Below are 19,748 nucleotides of genomic sequence, written 5' to 3'. Positions count from 1 at the left end.
CCGTAATTTGCTTTCACACTGCCAAATTACCTGTAACCTTGGAAAAATCACCTTGAAAGTTCTCGTAATTTTGACAAGTACATGTACCTAATATTTTCAGGTATTTTCTTTCAGGGAAATTATGGATAATTTGCATTCACACTGCCAAAGTAACCTGGTATTTGCTGATCAGGTTCTCCGATTTATAGAAAATACTTGGAACTGGTGAACTTCCAGGCGGTCTGAAACTCTGAAACCACCCAGTGAGAGAGTGATGGCAGATTGAGATGGAGGTGTGATATGAGAGACCATCAGTACATTTCCGTTCCAAGGCATAGAATTTTGTTCTTATCGAAAAAAAAGGAGAAAGAAATCCACTCCAAAGCTTTGCATATTTTTTCGTTACGCCGTTCCGGTCGCATTGATTGCTGCAATTTTGGTGAAAAGCGGCAGTCGAGCGCTGTCCGACCATCGTCTCTGCGCGAGCGCACCTGGTGGAGGCCGCGCTAGCTGCATCATTCACGCATGCCCGTTCCATAGGGGTGCATACGCACGTACTCACACGCTGGCGATCCGTTCCAAGGACCCCCGTTTTCACAAAATTGTAGTTCAGAAGCCCGTTCCGAGGACCCTCTTTTTTCCAATAAGCCCGCTCCAAAGCCCCCTTTTTTTGTCTCGCCCGTGGCACACCCCTAACATTTTTTTGGTAGAGTGCCCCCCCCCCCGGGCAGTACATACATGTAGAGCCTTATTATAGCTGGAAAATCACAGGCCCAAGGCCGGCCCGGGGCCTGCCTCGGGTAGGAAAGAAAACAGATCTGTAAACTCGGCGAACCAACCTCGGGCCACCTTTTAGCGAACCTACCCGAGACCACCTCTTGAAGTATTAAATGTACATGTAGTCTAGGGCTGGACTCAGGCTGGCCGAAGGCCACTGATTCATAAAATGCAAACCTCCTCCTATCTCAAACCCGTCTAGTACATTTGCATTCTTTCTAGTATCTATGTACATGTACGTTTCAACTGTTGGATTGATTTTAAGCAATTGTATGATTTCAGTTTTTTTGGTTATGTGAATTTGTGAACACAGCTATTTCCTGAGCTTGTATTTCTTACTTAATTTCATTCTTTACATTTCAATGATTGCTATACTACTCTAATCACACATGTTTACATGTTCTATAATTTTCTTCATTTTGGTTTTGTCTCTTCCAGACTTCATACAGATTGTGAACTCCAGACAAGTCAAGCTTGATTTGATCATTGAAGGTAATAAGATATGTTTTTGCTTTTGACAATGCAACATGAAATTCCTCTTTTATTATAATAGCGCATATCCTGTTTTTGTTATTCCTGGATTACTTTAGCATGCCAATGACTAAAGCTGCAGTTTACATGTATATGTACATGTAGTTTTGATAAAGTGTAATCTTGATGAATGCATTTGATTCATGCATCATATGAGAGATTGTGTTTGATTTTTTTTATTATTATTTGTGGATGGAAGGTATGAGATGTGATGTTACTCAAAATTTCATCAAATTATCATGTCACCAAAAATTACTCAACTGTTCATGCATGTACAAAGTACATCAGTACATCCCAATCCAACTCCAAGGAAGCCAAGCCTTGACAAATTCAGGATTCCTTTCAAATGGAGAGAGCATAAATACAATGGAATGAACCTTCCATCACTCCAGGGTCATATAGACTCATATTACATCTATTATTATACCAGGGGGGTGTTTCACAAAGATTTAAGTATGACTTAGAGTCGCACTTAAATGTCTTGTTGCGCGCAGTATAAAAGGCGTGACAGCATTGGCCAGATCATGCCAAGGGGACTCGCACTACTGCGTATTGATCAATAAGATTGCGCGTTGCATATCATGTACGCGTCTACATTTAAGTGCGACCTATGTCATACTTAAATCTTTGTGAAACACCCCCCTGACCAAGAATGTGAACTTGAACTCCTGGCCTAGATGCAGCGCTCCAAGGGTACTTCTTCTAATACTCCCGGGGGACCCGTTTTTATAAAAAGTTTTATTGATAACAAATGCAACATTTCTCAGACAAATATATTGCTCTGAACAAAATGGTCAGATTTGCAATATCCCGTTCTTTCTCTGACACAGTGGTACATTTACATGTACGCCTATTTGAAAGAATAGAGTGATTTGTAAACTACAACATATAACTTTGATTGTGAGAAACTTGTGCTGTACATGTAGGGTGCTCAAGGCCGAAAATGATCTTAATTGAACATTGAAACAAGCAAGACAAAGGAATTTAATATCAGAGGAGATTATTAAACAGTATTATAAATAAGCCCATGGTTCGTGGGAAATAAATTGTCACGAACATGCTGTTATACGGCTTTCATGAATTTTTGGGAGGAGTGAGCTGACGATTTCATCTGTCTTTTTTCCTTTCCCTGCATCTGGTTCACTGTAATGATGCAACAATTTTGTGTAATACCAATGAACTGGAATTATTAGGGCTCCGTCTAACAAAAGAGTTATGATTGATGCGATCAATCGCAACTATGGACGGCCAGCAACATCAACATCTATTTATGCATGTTTGTTCAAAGTATTTTCAAGCTATGATGTATATTCATGCATTCATTGTTTTCTTGAAAATTCACTGTGCTTCTCTTTGCATACATGTACAAAGGACATTGTGAACACAATTTGTAGATGAAATTATGACATTGTTGGATTTCCATAGAGATACGATTGATCGGATCAATCGTAACTCTAAAGACGGGGCCCTGATTTGACAAAGTTTTTTCGGTGTGTTATGCATGTTTGATTAATACACAAGTGATTCAAGAAAAGGCCGAAATACATTACATACACACGTATCCGATACTGGGAATGGCGGGCATGTAATGTGTGATGAGTACTACAGGCCGTCCTTTCCCATGTAGTACTCTTTCAAACATATGAGGTAATTTGTACATGAATGTAGGCCTATAGGGCCCACACTGCACAAGACAGCTCCACAAATTGTTATCGCCAGAATTTTACACAAAGCTTTTTTTTTAGACAATGAATCACAGAATCGGATGCGCTTTTCACTCTGACAGAGCTTATATCCTGCGGCTGCCAGTGAATAGCAAAATATAATGAATGCTTTTCCATTGTATAGCCATGTCTAATTACCTCAGCTGCTAATCAAACTGCATTGTTGCAGGGAGCTCTTCTGCAAATCGTCATGGCAACTCGTCTACCATTCCAGGTCGTAAAGCCATGTATTATTCACTGTCTCTGTCAGGGTTGTAAACTCAAAATTGATTTTCGTCACGCCTCCATCCCGCACCCTCGGCAACAACAGGCAACAGCCGGTACCTGGCGTCGTCGCTATGGTTCGAGGAGAAGGACAGGCACTCATCGGGTTGTGAAATCCATTGTGACATAAAAATGTGAAGAGGTGTTTTTGAATTTGCAGATAACAATATGGAAATATGTTCCATGTTCAAATTCATCATAATTAAAGCATGCATGGAAAAAGTATGTCCAAGGACATACATGTACATGTACAACTACGTACATGTATGTACAGTTTAGGGGAAGGCGGGGTAAGTTGAGCATAGGGGCAAGTTGAGCCATCACCCCCAGGCCAATAATGAATGAGTCAGACATTTTAGTGTGGGGGTAGAAAGGTATATACAGGTACAGGTGTATAGGTGAAAAATATTTCCCAAGAATCAAATTTAAAGGCAAGATACTTTAATATTTCTACAATATTATTAGTCATGTCAATTCTAACATGCAAAATGCAAAAAGTGTCACAACTTGTAATACCCCGCCTTCCCCTTCATGTATTTTCCTAGTACACTTTTGTACTTGCAGGCCTACACCTTCTGCAAAATGCTATACATCGTACCTGTATGGTACCAGTGACTTTGGCAGCATATTACTTGCCAGCAATATATTAAGCAATTTTTGTTGAAATTAAAAGCAAAGGTACAATCCTGTAGAAGAATGATAATGATTAAAAAATACACACTGAACAATCGCCTATTAGTTGCTATCCACCCTAAGCACCCAAATGTGGCTTTACATATAAATGTACAGTACATCTATGTCAATATTTACATTGTATTAATAGATACACTGTACATTTGTACACTTTTGATAAGGTGTTACAATGTCAATGATACTAGATTAAAGTGTTATTACTAAAGATACTAATTGATAGCAAATGTACACAGAAGGATGTGTTCACGCTATTGGACTTACAAACACGAACCATAATAAAGAAATTAACAATTAAAAAATATATATAAAATGAACACTATCGGATGTGTTCACACTATGGATACAAATACGAACCATGTTAAGAAATTAAAAATTATTAAAGCATAAAATGAACACAATAGGATGTGTTCACACTATTAGGATCATAAACACAAACCATACAGTGTAATACAAAATTTAACAAAAACATAACATGAACACTATGATGTGTTCACACCATTGGAATCACAAACATGAACCATGATAACATGGAATTTTGGCGAGGTTTATTTCTATGACGATAACATATTAGTCTGGGTCTGAAATCTGAAATGATGTTCTCTTTTTACAGTACATTGGATCTTATATTTTTTTATCAACAAAATAAATGCTGCAAGTACTCTTTCCATTTGAAGATTAATCCTTTTCACTATATATCAACCTGCAAAATACTGCAATTTTGTAATAGGCTTTTTACACAGGATTTTCTTAACCCCGGACTATCGCTAACCCCGTACTATCCTTAACCCTGTACTATTTCTTTTCCTTTTCACACATGCCAAATTGTTTTTGCTAACCCCGGATAAGGAATGCTTGCTTTTTACACACGAAACTCGCTAACCCCGGACTATTGGTAGCTCATGAATATTCACGAGCGCACTGAGGGGTCATTCGGGTCATATCCAAAATCGCTGACTTCTGGCGCGCGCTTTTTTTTCATCGCCGTGATCGCTGTTCATGAATATTCATTATACTTACCTCTGATTGGACAACAGGGCCGGCTCTGTTGCGGGGCATGAATGGGAGCGCTTAGCCCACTTTCGTTTTACACATGCGATCTTAACCCCGTACTATTGCTCTTACATGTAGCACCGCAATTGGTGGGATAACCCTGCTTTTTTGCAGGGCCAAATAATCCCGTACTATAGGTGGGGTTAGCCCACTTTGCAAAAACGCTGTGTAAAACGAAAGTGGGCTAAGCTTAACCCCGTACTATAGGTGGGGCTAAATTGCCATTTAGCCCCACCAATAGTACGGGGTTAAGGAAATTTCAGCCTGTCTCAAAAGGGTATAAATGAGGTTGGCATCCCGGGACCCGGGGCTTTTGGCATCCTGTTTTCTATTTAATAAACATCAATATGTTGCAGAATATATTGAGCTATGCAAGGAGAGTTGTCTTGAGTAGAGTTTGCAGTACACATACATTGGTAGTCTGCGAGCACAGACTCAAATTTGACAGTTTAACCAATTATCCCATGTCTAGAGAGTGAAGACTAGACTCCAAACTCTCTGTGTGGCCAAAGTACACAGTGAATCTAGTCTCACTACTTCAGACTGCATTATGCACTACGGTATACGAATCATGAAAACCAAAGGTCTGTGCCTTCAGACTATGATGTTGGTCTGTATACATAAATGTATTACATACATGATGTAGTCTGCAGGCGCAGACCCTTGGTTTTTGCCATTTGCATACTGCATAATGCAGAGTCTGAAGTAGTGAGACTAGATTCACTACATGTATGTACTCTGGCTGGCTCCCATTTGTTTTTTGCAAATTGCATACTGCATAATGCAGAGTCTGAAGTAGTGAGACTAGATTCACTACATGTATGTACTGTGGCTGGCTCCCACAGAGCCTTTGGCATCTACTACATGTAGTAGTCTTTTACTCTAGACCCGTTCTTGTTTAAAGTGTCAAATATGAGTCTGTGCTTGAAGACTAATGTCTATGTGCTCTCAGCAGTAGGCCTACATGTTTATGAGGGAGTGTGTGTTTGTTGTACGCTGGTTCCGCATGTGTCTGCTGGTGCCATTAAAATAATTAGAATACTGATGATGTTGTAATGATGCCTGTGTACAAGGCTCCAGCTATTAATGAGCCGCTGAGCGAAAATCCACCCACCCCCAGATAGTGACTCAAGAAAAAGCCATCGAGTTGATGTCTGTGTTTATACTCATGAAAATATAGCTTCCATTTTAATAGGCCTACTGTATGTGTGACACGCATAATCAATACACAGAGCTGAATTTCCATGAATATTTTTTTTTCAGGGAGGCCACCATGGTGTCAAAAAAATGAGGGAAATTTTCATCTGATACCTGTTATTATAAAATACCCTAAAAAATGACAGTCTGATAATTGGATATTTAATTCTCAGTCTTCCAATCTCATCAAATATTTTTTAAATGCTACATGTACAGTGCATTTACACTACATATCCAACAGTATTCAACAGTAGTGGAATGTGCCAAAAAATTTGAGGCGTTTATGGTTTTTGTCTCACCTGCGAAGCAGAGTGAGACTATAGGCGCCGCTTTTCCGACGGCGACGGCGGCGGCGTCAACATCAAATCTTAACCTGAGGTTAAGTTTTTGAAATGACGTCATAACTTAGAAAGTATATGGACCTAGTTAATAAAACTTGGCCATAAGGTTAATCAAGTATTACTGAACATCCTATTAGAGTTTCATGTCACATGACCAAGGTCAAAGGTCATTTAGGGTCAATGAACTTAGACCATGTTGGAGGGATCAACATCGAAATCTTAACCTGAGGTTAAGTTTTTGAAATGTCATCATAACTTAGAAAATATATGGACCTAGTTCATGAAACTTTGACATAAGGTTAATCAAGTATCACTGAACATCCTGCATGAGTTTCACGTCACATGTCCAAGGTCAAAGGTCATTTAGGGTCAATGAACTTTGGCCAAATTGCGGATATCTGTTGAATTCCCATCATAACTTTGAAAGTTTATGGATCTGATTCATGAAACTTGGACATAATAGTAAATTAGTAATCAAGCATCACTGAACATTTTGTGCAAGTTTCAGGTCTCATGATTAAGGTCAAAGGTCATTTAGGGTCAATGAACTTTGGCCGAATTGGGGGTATCTGTTGAATTACCATCATAACTTTGAAAGTTTATTGGTCTAGTTCATTAAACTTGGATATTATAGTAATCAAGTATCTCTGAACATCCTGTGCGCATTTCAGGTCACATGACCAAGGTCAAAGGTCAATGAACTTTGGCCGAACTGGGTGTATCTGTTGAATTACCATCATAACTTTGAAAGTTTATGGATCTGATTCATGAAACTTGTACATAAGAGTAATCAAGTATCACTGAACATCCTGTGCGAGTTTCAGGTCACATGATCAAGGTCACAGGTCATGTAAGGTCAATGAACTTTGGCCATGTTGGGGTTTTTTGTTGAATAACCATCATATCTCTGTAAGTTTATTGGTCTAGTTCATAAAAAGTGGACATAAGAGTAACCATGTATCACTGAACATCTTGTGCGAGTTAGAGTAGTATTCAAAGTCAGCACTGCTGCTATATTGAACCACGTGGTGCAGGTGAGACGGCCAGAGGCATTCCACTTGTTACATGTATTATATCCCCATATCGTGGCGATAAGACTGAATTCCATTGGATATACAAAATAAAACAATACATTGACAAAATGATTTATAGTCAATCAAACATTATAGATAAAATGACAAAACACATCAGGTAGCCTGATGACCAGAGTATAGTGAAAAGAAGATTCAACAGAGGAGATGAGGTAGATACGAAGGGTTGAGGAAAATAAGAAGGACAGAATAGAGGGGAAGAAGAGCTATAATAATAATGACAGGATTTATAGCGCACGTATCCACCTTGCTAGGTGCTCAAGGCACTCCTATATTACCCCGCTATTAAAGCTAGTCTACTGATTCTGGTGTGCGCACAGCTTTTTGAGGAATTACTTCCTTCCGGTACCCATTTACCTCGCCTGGGTTGAGTGCAGCACACTGGATGAATTCCTTGCTGAAGGAAAACATGCCATGGCTAGGATTTGAACCCATGACCCATGAACCTTGAAAGGCGAGAGTCAGAACCACTAGACCTCGACACAACTATAATACACAGCAGATATAATTCTGATTTTAGCCAAGGGGATTAAAACTAAGAGCGAGAAACACAGACCCTGTTTAAAGTAAAAAAAAAAGGCAGGACCGAGTTGCGGCCGAGCCTGGTCTAAAATTCACTGTAATGCAAAAAAGGCCAAATGCGTGGTCGCTGTTGACTTTTTTTGGTCAAACATGTAGCTCGTTAAATGTGGCCGCGCATTTGGCCCAGCGCTGGAGGTTGTCTCGGCCCAGCCTTTTTTCACTGTAAACGCATGCAGGGCCAAATGCGATACCAAACGTGACTCTGGAAGTGAAATGATTGTTACGTCATAGAAAATGTCCTCTAGCTTCGCATGTCTCCACGTGTCCCAGGCTCGCCACAAAACAATTGTTTGTTTACATGTAGAGCGTCACTACGACAAAGTATTGAAAGGCTAAAATTAATTTACATGTAGGCAGGGTCGAGCCGCCACTGTAAACGCACAGAATAGGGAGGCCGAGAAGTGCAATTCAGCCCGAGCCCGGCCCTCCACTGTAAAATGGGGTCATTGCTCGTTAAATTGAGACATGGGTGTATGGGGCAGAATTTCTAAAAGGCTGCACAAGCGAGTGTAGCAAGTGAGTAAAAGTTGACCTTTTTATTGTAAGATCTAATTTTGTGATAGATTTATATAACATAGTATTCAGAAAATGTTATAGTACATCACTTTTCCTCTCCTTTTGTCCTTTTGTTTCAATAAATTGTAAGTGTCTCTGAAAATTTAAAGTGTCTTACTAATACATCCTCTCCTGAAAGAAATAAAAAATGAATCATCACGAACCATAACAAATTGAAATTTATCAATTTTATATTACATGGAGCAGCTCCTCATAAATGACGTCACAAATCAAAATTAAAACTTTTTCAAATTTAAATAACTTTCTTAATCTTTGATGCATTTTCCTCAAGCCTTCTACTGTTTTATGTTTTTCTGCTATTTTTACAACAAAATTTTTGTCGGAGTGAATTTCCAATTCAAAGCCCTCCTTTTCCTCTTAACTTGGATTTTGTTTTTAAACTCATGGGCCTGTATTCTGAACCCTGGTTTAAAGTTGTGGTTTAACCATGGAAAGCCAATTGGAGCACAAATCCCTTATAGTACACATTCAATTTATCAACTCATATGACACTCAAATTGTTCATAATTGTCTGGGAATGATACCTTCAGTATTTTTCTTCATTATGAAAGTAAAAGGAAACAAAATAGTAAACATAAGAAATATAAAATATAGACAGAATTTTTGAACTTTTGGCTCCCCATAATTTTAGCACGTAGTTAAAGGGGAAGTTCACCCTGACAAAAACTTTATTGTAAAAATAGCAGAAAAAATAATATAAAATATTGCCGAAGGTTTGAGAAAAATTAATCAAATAATTAAAAAGTTATTAGAATTTCAATTATTTGATTTGTGACGTAATATGCGAGCAGCATTCCTACATAGCGAATGGTAAAAAAACAATGAAATGTCATTTTTAAAGAAAATTGAAAATGGTTTTCACTGTACCTTTTGTATATCAATAGACAAATCATTTCACACCCAATCATGAATAGAAAACAAAATTAAGTCATCAGGAACCATGCAAAATTTAAAATTCATGCATTTTATATTACATAACACATGGGCAGCTGCTCGTTTATGACATCACAAATCCAAAACTTTGAACTGTAACAACTTTCTTCCTCTTTAACGGATTTTCCTAAAACCTTCACCAATATTTTTTACTATTTTTTCTGCTATTTTTGCAACAAAGTTTCCTTCAGGGTGAACTTCCCCTTTAATGGGCCATGGTCACACTGTGTCCCCTGTCTACTGTACATGTAATACCATTAAGGTGCTTCAAACACAGCTCCCTGGTAATATTACGGTAGATTTTTTTACATGTTGCCTGGTCAATACTAGTCTTGATCAGGGCCCCCGTCTTTAAAGGACAAGTCCACCCCAACAAAATGTCCATTTGAATAAAAAGAGAAAAATCAAACAAGCATAACACTGAAAATTTCATCAAAATCGAATGTAAAATAAGAAATTAATGACATTTTAGATTTTCGCTTCATTTCACAAAACAGTTATATGCACATTTTGGTCGGTATGCAAATGAGGGAACTGATGACATCACTCGTTCACCTTTTCTTTTTTAATCTATTATATGAAATATGAAATGTTCTAATTTTCTCATTGTCCTGTGAAACAAAGTTTCATTTCTCCCTGAACAAGTGGAATTACGATTATTTAACATTATATGGTTCAGTCAAGATGGTCCTTATTGTCAAATCTGTAAAAATTGAAATAATGTAAAATTCAAAAAAAAAAAAAGAAATAGTGAGTGAGGGACATCATTGATTCTCTCATAAATTGTGCATGTTACTATTTTGAAAAAGAAACAAGCGAAACTTTAAAATGTCATAACTTTCATATTTTACATCCGATTTTGATGAAGTTTTCAGCATTATGCTTGTCTAATTTTTCTCTATTTATTCAAATCAACATTTTTCTGGGGTGGACTTGTCCTTTAAGAGTTGCGATTGATCTGATCAATCACAACTACGGACAGCCAGCAATGTCAACATATACTGCATGTTTGTTGATTTTTTTTTCTAGATCTTCATGTTGAAATTCATTGATTTCTTGACAATTGGGTGTGTTCTCCTTTGTTTAAAGCTTGTGTATAGTTTTGGTAAATCCACCAAAATGCACCTATCACTATTCCAATTCATTGCTAGCTAATATTAATGGATATGCCCAATAACAGTTATGATGTGGAGGATATGAAATGAAAATGTGTTTTACAGGATAAATTTTGCGATTTTACATGGAAATTTAACTTGATCGGGTCACCCGATCAAATTAAAATATCTGTGTGTTTTTGTCTTTCAATTAAATCCTATTCCAAATCATGGAATGGGCTGAAACTTTCAAGATATGTTCTTTGTCTGTAACTTTTGGATATCTAATCACTAAATTTATAAGATAAGTGCTTGAATGCCCATTTTTAAAATTTAAAACAAGCATCGCCGAGAGAGGGCGCTATATATCAAAGATTTGAATATTTGAAATTTTCTCAGAGAAGTGCAGTTGGAAAAATATCTAACGGTCTCTACGCTTCAGTAAGACTGTCATATTAGATGATATTCGATTATCAATCACATTATTGACCCTTTACCAAAGCTATACACAGGCTTTAAAGAGGACATTATGCAAATTTCCTGTAGAAAAAATATGACTCTGATGGATATCCATATAGTTACGACTGATTAGATCAATTGTAACTCTTTGTAAGACGGGGCCTGGACGTTTATATTTGTTTGGCAACCCTATGTACACTTCCTCATTGCATATGGTATACATGTACACACTTAAACACTGGTCCCCCTTTTTTCATCCTCGAAAGGTGAAAAAAAAGGAGGATGGTTGTCGTGGTGTAAAGAGTATACCATACATGTAGCTGGAGGCGGTGCTGCATGCACCAGGCCGAGTTTGCTCAATCTCAAGATTTTATAGCCCGATCAGCCCTCATCGCGATTAATCTCGAGATTCAAGAAACCCCGTCTCCACCAGCGCAAGGAAGGAATTCATGCTCAAGCGAGGCATTGATGCAATATGGTCCCACGCCGTAAATAAATAGTCCAGAGTCGAATCTGAGTGCATTTGCACCTGCAAATTTATAGCGGAATATAGCGTGCTATTTATCAAATAATTCTAATTTGACTTAGAATTGCAATCTTAATTAATCCAGCAAACTATCGCGATGATTGCGTCTCCATCACAAATAATCTTTAGATTGTCCAGGTCGGGATAATTTGCTGGATCAGAAATAGCGCGCTAATTTGAAAACTCGGGCTGGTGCAGACAGCCCTAATGAATGAGTGTAGGGTTTTCCGAACAAATATAAACGCCCAGATCTACAATCTAGACTTAGGTCAATACCAGAAGGTGTGCGAATTGGTTTAAAATACCATGAAGTCATTCAAGCAATGAAGAATGCACTACTGTATTGGTTCTTTCACACCCGTGTGATATTGCAAGTATCTGTATAAAAAGGTTGTTTGGCCTCAAAATGAAACACGTACATTACCTAAAGATTTACTTTGTGTATTCGCACCCGTCACGATATGAGAAAGAAATATGAGATTTCTATCTTTATCTACTAATTTTGTCTTGTTAACCCCCTAGATTATGTTTAATAGATGATAATCTGATAAAATTCACATCATTAAAGATAAATTCCAGTTTTGGTAACGATCTCAAAATGACTTTTTACAGAATCTAATATAATGACCACCCAAGTGTCTGTTTGTATGAATAAAAAATATGTGCCAAAGGATTCTGGAAGAAATTGTGTAATTGCTGAGAAATCAGCAAAATAAGCGCGGATTCGGTCACTTCCGTCGGGTCTTTATTCCAGCAATAATAATACACTGTCCCACGTGTGCCTATCTGTGTTGGTGATCTTCAGTGTGAACATTTTTCAGCGTAGATTTCAAGATATCACAAAGTTCAGTATTATGTAACTGTACCAGATCTAGATCCTCGATGATATACGGACAATTAAGCCTGGTTTCAGACTTTCTCATGAAATCAGTGTTTACTGCAACTACTGGCATTTCTCTTTAACCATATGCGCTTAAAATACACTTGCTTTCCTACAGCGTATATAAAAATGTTTACTCTTTCGTGGAATTTACCTGAAACCAATCCACTAGTAAATTCCTGTAGAAATCCTTGCAAATATTCATGCAATATTGAAAAGCAATATAAACTTGCTGGTACATGTATTTTTTTCTCCAGGATATTACAAATACTTTGGTTTTACTTGCAAAGTACATTGTAACTGGCACATCTATTTTCTGATGCAAGTATAAAAAAATCCTGGTACTTTTGATCTGGTACATGTATTTTTCAATATATGCTTTAATACATGTATTCCTGGGCCCTATTGGATCTCAAGTTAGATCTAACTCTGTGCTAAATTTTCGGAAGCCGGAAAATAACATCACTCTGTTTTTATTTCCCCTTGCATTCATGATGAAGAAAAATACATACGGGGGCGTTGCAAGAAACTTGCGATCAATTGCAAGTCAATTTTTGTCCCGAAATCAAGCATATGCCGTGCAATTAATTGCCAATTTGCGATTAAATAGTTAAAGGTAAATGCCAGTTTTGGTAATGATATAAAAATGAGTTCGTACAGAATCCAATGAAATGATCACCAAAGTGTCTGTTTGTATAAATAAAGAATATGTGCCAAAGGATTCTGGAAGAAATTGTGTAATTGCTGAGAAATAAGCAAAATAAGCGCGGATTCGGTCACTTCCGTCGGGTCTTCATTCCAGCAATATTAATACACTGTCCCACGTGTGCCTATCTGTGTTGGCGATCTTCAGTGTGAACATTTTTCAGCGTAGATTTCAAGATTTCACAAAGTTCAGTTTATGTAACTACCAGATCTAGATCCTTGATGATATTCTGACAATTAAGCCTGGTTTTACAGACTTTCTCATGAAATCAGTGTTTACTGCAACCACTGGCATTTCTCTTTAAACCACAACTTTAAACCCGAGTTCAGAATACGGGCCCCAATGTTTTTGGTGATTGGGTGGGTATAAAAGCCCCCTGTGAATATAGAATTCTTTTTTAGAGTCAGACTTGTGAATACAAGTTGGAATGTAAGGTGCGTGTCATCAACTATTGTTGTTTTTCGATTCTATTTACGGTATTCTTCTCTTTCATTTCCTTTCACTCTAAAACATTTTTGTTGACTCTACCGTGCAATTCACTGATCACATGTGGGTGTATATGTACACTAGCTTTACACATAGATCTGATAGGGGTGTATTTTTCTGATAAATTTACATGTAATTACACTGTGACAAGCCATTTATTTTTCTGAGGCAGTTTTTGAAAGCCAATTTAATTAAAAAAAAATTTTTTGGGGGGGTATTAAAGTCTGTAAAGTTCATTCACATCAAAGGTTTAGGCTACATGTAATGTATTTGTTGAAATAAAAAAGTAACAGATTTCATGTGCATGTATATTTACATGTAGGCATACATGTGTGTAGGATAGATAGGCTAGATATTATGGAGCATGTGGGTGATGTGGGTCTTTTTTTTATTCTAATGCTTACGTTACACGTACAGGCAGGGGCTGCGGAACGGTTTTCAAAGTGGGGGGCTGACCATGCTAAAAATCATAATTGGATGGTCATTTTTGCGTTTTTGTACACGATTTTGGAAAAAAAGTGCCCCCCAGCCCCCCCCCCCCCGTTCCGCGGCCCCTAACAGGGGCCACAGTTCAAAGATTTTCGAAAATTTGGACGGGGGGGGGGCTGACAATGCCAAAAATCACAATCTGATGGTCAAATTCTTTGCTTTTTTACTCGGTTTTTAAGAAAATCGGGGCACCTTCCAACCCCCCCTCCCACTCAACTTGTGTAGGCTCCTGATGTGCATGTACTGTACTCTGTACCGATATACAAGGAAAGGCTACAATTATATCGTCAAAATATATGGTCTGTACCCAACCCAATAAACATCTACTTTTAGGGTACAAAGACAGAATACAATTATCTTGTCATAAACTTTCTGACAATAATCATATGTACATGTATAACATGTACATGTGCATGTTTGTGTTCTCAGGCCATCTGTTAATGTGGTACTCGGGCTGAATATTAAAGTGATAGTGAAATTGTTAAAATGCTGAAAATGTCATCAAAATCTGCCTTTAATCTGGTAACAAGTACATGTATGACCAAAGTTCAAATTGAGAAAGATTTTGTGGAACAATGTCCTATTATAAAATGGGTTGAGACCACTGACTCTAAGAGGTGTATAAATTACAATAAACTATTGTTTTCATGTGCATGTAATCCTAAAATAAAAATTATCAAGTCATTTCATTGTATTAAAATCAGGTCAAAGAATGTACTCTTCCAATCAATCAACTGCACCTATATGCCTCCCAGTTCAATGAATTCATGTTTATTCTGTGGGTGACTTCTAGGGAGTGGCGTTCGAGTATTATTTTAAGGTCAAACTGTGAATATATTTGGAGTCTCAACTGCATACTGCACATGTGCGTAATAACACCCATACTATATGCAGATCAATTTCGATGCGATGCAATATGTAACACCATCACAGTTGAATTGAGAAGAATAAATGATAAAATACTTGACAAGTGAAGCATGCTCTGATGCCTACAGATAGCAAAGCATTGCAATAAAGGTGGTAGAGACAGGAATAGAGTAGCTTTAAAGGGAAACATCACTCGGATGAAAGTAGTCAGTTTGTCAGCTGCCAGGGGGGGGCTTACATTGATGAGTGGATACCATGCGCGACCAAAAAAACATGTAAAAAGGATGTCTTTTTCAAGATAGGGCACATTACGTACGTAACGTGATAAGGGTGTCAAAAACACAAAAAGGGTATAATATACGTGTTAAGGGTCAAATATGCAGGGAGGATAAAACAAAATCAAAATGTTTTATAGACTAATAAAAGGATGTCCTTTTTGCCCCAATGCTATGGATTTAGAGTACGATTTGTGCAAGGTGTGGAAGGTGGGGCCATACTAAACCAAAATAACCGACGACCGACGGACGCGTGACATAACAATAAAATGTCTCAATAAAATGTCATTTCAGGGAATACTTGCTGAGAGTATTGTTGTTAAGGGGTGCATTTTCAGAATATGGAAAATATGTGTTTAGGGTGCTTTTCACCCCCCCCCCCCCCCCCCCCCGTTCAGCTGTCTGATTAATTCTTGCAATTGCAGAGCTGCCAAATTATACCACAGTCATATTTGATCTATGGCGGCCGTACGACTAGTCGAAAACAGCAGATTTAACATTTTTTGTAATAGCCTCATTATAGGTGGTTTGAATAAAAATAACAGCTGTGTTTAGACTCTTCGTACGGCAGCCGTAGACCAAATGTGACTGAGGTATATTAGTAGTACTGCTTTTCAGTATAATGAGAACACTGGTTTTATGCAAAATACTGTTTCTAAAGTTTTGTGTTTTTATCAATCATATAGAGAGACAAATATCTTCCAATGTGAGTGTCATTTCATTTGTAGAGCTGCCAAAAGTACTGATTGTTTTCATTACTGAAAAATGAGAAGAACTGATGGTTTTCATGCAAAATACTGTTTCTAAAGTTCCAGTTTCATGTGTTGTCCTACGGTATTTCTTTGGAAATACCTATTTCCTCAATAAAATACCTGTACTGATTTTCAGCTTTTAGAATACTGAAATGATCTTGTTCTGGTTGGCAACTCTGCATTTGTGATGTTTGGTCTGACAAATCTTGATACACTGTAAAAACTGTGGTGTTAAAACTGACACCAATTGGTGTTAATAGAGGACCACACCCTGAGGTGTTAAATTACACCCTAAAGATTGAACATAACACCAAAGAGTGTAAATGTAACAACCAAAGGTGTTGTAATAACACCTATAGGTGTAAAACTAACACCACCAATTTAACACCGGTGTAAAATAACTGGTGTGGTCCTCTATGTACACCGGTTAACACCACAGTTTTTGCTGTGTACGGAACATTAAATGTACAATGTACATGAAAGAAAAACATATACATGACGTACAAGTGAAGAAAAACTGAAGTCAACAATTATCGAGTAGGCCTACAATATGTTTTACTCTATTAAATCAATCAGAAAAATAGGATAAAGACATCAGATAAAAAGTTCATAATCTACATATCTACTGTACATATACAGGAAGTTTGCTTTAAATGTTTATTATTGTTGGTCTTTTTCTGTCTAATTTTTAGATTCTTTATTTCTTGGAAGTCCAAAACTAATACTACAGTCATAAGGGCTCCACTTGACTTGAAATTCATAATAATAATTATACTTATATACATGTAGCGCTTAATACTTACTTTGTCAGAAGTCTCTAAGCGCTCTACAGTACATGTATATGCAGCATAATTACCCTGGCTTTAGCAGTGCAGCTGTTATGCGCGCTGCGTTTCAAGGAATAAATTCCTGCCAGGTACCCATTTACCTCACCTGGGTTGAGTGCAGCACATCAATTTCTTGCTGAAGAAAATTACGCCATGGTTGGGATTCGAACCCAAGACCCTCTGTTTCAGAGGCCGGAGACTAATCCGCTGGGCCACAACGCTCCATCATTCCATAATCAATGATTGTGATTGTGATTTTTCTGCTGTGGTCAGACATTAGAACTGTCTCAAAATGTCAAATCAAATGATTATTGTCTTTCTTTTTCAGATTTTGTTTCCTGGGGAGACCAAACTCAAACTGCATTACAGCGCATACATTCGTAATTCCGAATCTTCGTTAGTCCGAAAACGAAATAAGGTTCGTATTTCCGAAGGTTGGTAATTCCAAAGGTTGTAATCCGAAAAGGAAATGAGGTTCGTAATTCCGAAGGTTCGTTAGTCCGAAAACTAAATGATTAAACCTTATTTCGTTTTCAGACCAACGAACGTTTGGAACAACGAACCTTGTTTCGTTTTCAGATTACCGAACCTTCGGAACATCGAACCTTATTTCGTTGTCGGATTATCGAACCTTCGGAATAACGCCACAAATTTTCGGATTAACGAACCCTTTTATGTTTTCGGATTAACGAACATCGAGGTATAGACAATTAACGTGTTTCGGAATTACCAACCTTCGGAATAAAGAACCTTCGGAAGTGTAACCCATTATAGAATCATAAAGCCTGCTTTTGACTATTATAAATTACAATAAAAAATCAAATGATTGTCATTTTCTTTTTCTCTTCAGATTGTAATTGTTTCTTGTATAAGACCAAACTCACCCTATCATCATGCAAGGCTGTGCTCAGAACTGTCTCAAATTCATCTTGGTTTTCTTAAACCTTCTCATCTTTGTAAGTATACAATGAAGGTGGCTTCTTACATCCACCCCCCCTTCCCTTCTCACCTCCCAACAACACCCTTCTCCGACCCCCCCCCCCCCTCCAAGCGCACCAGATGTCTTAAATTGCATTACAGGGCCTTCTGGGGTTACGTATGGCCCCACCCCCAGCCTGATGAAAAGTAAATACATAAAAATGGCAAAATCAGCAAATTTCAACCATTTGACATTTTATTTTATTTTAAACTTTATTTGCTTGCATGTCAAATTTTCTCCATTTTGGGAGTTAACCTTTCTTGTCAACAACCAAATTTTTGACAAAGTGAGTCCACTTCCACATGAAAATTTGCAGTGCACGAATTTGTACACACTTTTATTGGTTCAGTTTTTATATGTTTTTGTATAGGTATTTTCTTTAAAAACAATTAATAGCCCCTGTGCTTCCAACCTTTTGCCAAAAATTTGAACAAGGCTTTCGATAAGGGACTGCAAATAAAGAAAGATCATTTATAATGTGTTCATTTGTGATTATGTGTGGGTGCATTTATCGCGGCTTACAAGCAATTATCTTTACCAAACAAATACGATTTGCGATACTTTTAAATTGTTTTTAAGGACTCTGCTGATTAGATTACCAAAATACATGCACAATGTATTTCCTCTGTAGTTCTATGTGCGTACACAAATGTACATGTAATTGCTTTATTAAACATTTGAAAGGAAATCTTGTACCCAGATTAGCAGACTTGGGTCTACAAACTTTTGGCAGTTATTATTATTGCAACTCGAGGAGGAAATTGATTCAATCCAAAACAGATAATCTGGGCCCTGTTGTATAAAGAGTTACGATCGATCGTAACTCTATGGAAATCCATCAGTGTCATAATTTTTTCTACTAAAAATTTGCACAATGTCCTTTTTTATGCAAAGAGAAGCGCAGTGAATTTTCAAGAAAACATGAATATACATCACAGCTAGAAAATATTTTGAACAAATATGCATAATAGATGTTGATGTTGCTGGCCGTCCATAGTTGCGATTGATTGGATCAATCGTAACTCTTTGTACAATAGGGCCCTGCTCTCTTTCTCTCTGCCTTTGACAAACTCATCCATCCTGCCGGGTAAAATGCCAGTTCGTCTACTGACATCTCATCCATTCACCCCATGGTCTACTTTCATTTAGTCTAATGCCATTCCATCCATCATCATTCTGTCTAACAACCATTTGGTCCAATAATCATTTGGTCCAATCATCACTTTAATATCTAATCACCATTACGACTATGACTATTTCATCTCATATCCAGTTGGTCCAATATCCATTTTGTTTTCGTTCATTTTGCACAATTAACACTTAATAGTCCAATTAGACTAAATGGTATGTGGACTTAATTGCTATTGGACCAACTGGTTATTAGACGGAATAATAATAATAATAATAATAGGCATTTATATAGCGCCATCTATCTAGAAATATTCTATTCCGAGGCGCGTTGCTAGTATTATTATTACCCCGGCTTTAGCTCGAGCTGCCTCTCAGCACTCATGCATTCAAGGAATTAATCCTGCCGGGTACCCATTCACCTCACCTGGGTCGAGTGCAGCACAATGTGGATAAATTTCTTGCTGAAGGAAATTACGCTATGGCTGGGATTCGAACCCACGACCCTCTGTTTCAAAGTCAGAAGACTTATCCACTGGGCC

General features: G+C 37.6%; 1 protein-coding gene across 1 annotated transcript in view; it reads left to right on the top strand.

Moving 5' to 3' along the window:
• The first annotated feature begins 1,172 nt into the window (after nucleotides 1-1,172).
• Nucleotides 1,173-19,748, top strand: part of LOC121421513 (tetraspanin-18-like) — a 29,889-nt gene continuing 11,313 nt past the window's right edge. Inside the window, exons 1-2 of the mRNA XM_041616256.1 lie at nucleotides 1,173-1,248; nucleotides 17,950-18,055. Of these exons, the coding sequence (XP_041472190.1) occupies nucleotides 17,993-18,055 (63 nt within the window). The 5' untranslated portion in view covers nucleotides 1,173-1,248; nucleotides 17,950-17,992. The remainder of the gene's footprint in view (nucleotides 1,249-17,949; nucleotides 18,056-19,748) is intronic.

The sequence above is a fragment of the Lytechinus variegatus genome, chromosome 9 (genome assembly GCF_018143015.1).
Source record: "Lytechinus variegatus isolate NC3 chromosome 9, Lvar_3.0, whole genome shotgun sequence".
NCBI classification, from domain to species: Eukaryota; Metazoa; Echinodermata; class Echinoidea; order Temnopleuroida; family Toxopneustidae; genus Lytechinus; species Lytechinus variegatus.
The sequence above is the reverse complement of the archived record's forward strand: the minus strand, read 5'-3'. Positions and strand labels throughout refer to the sequence as shown.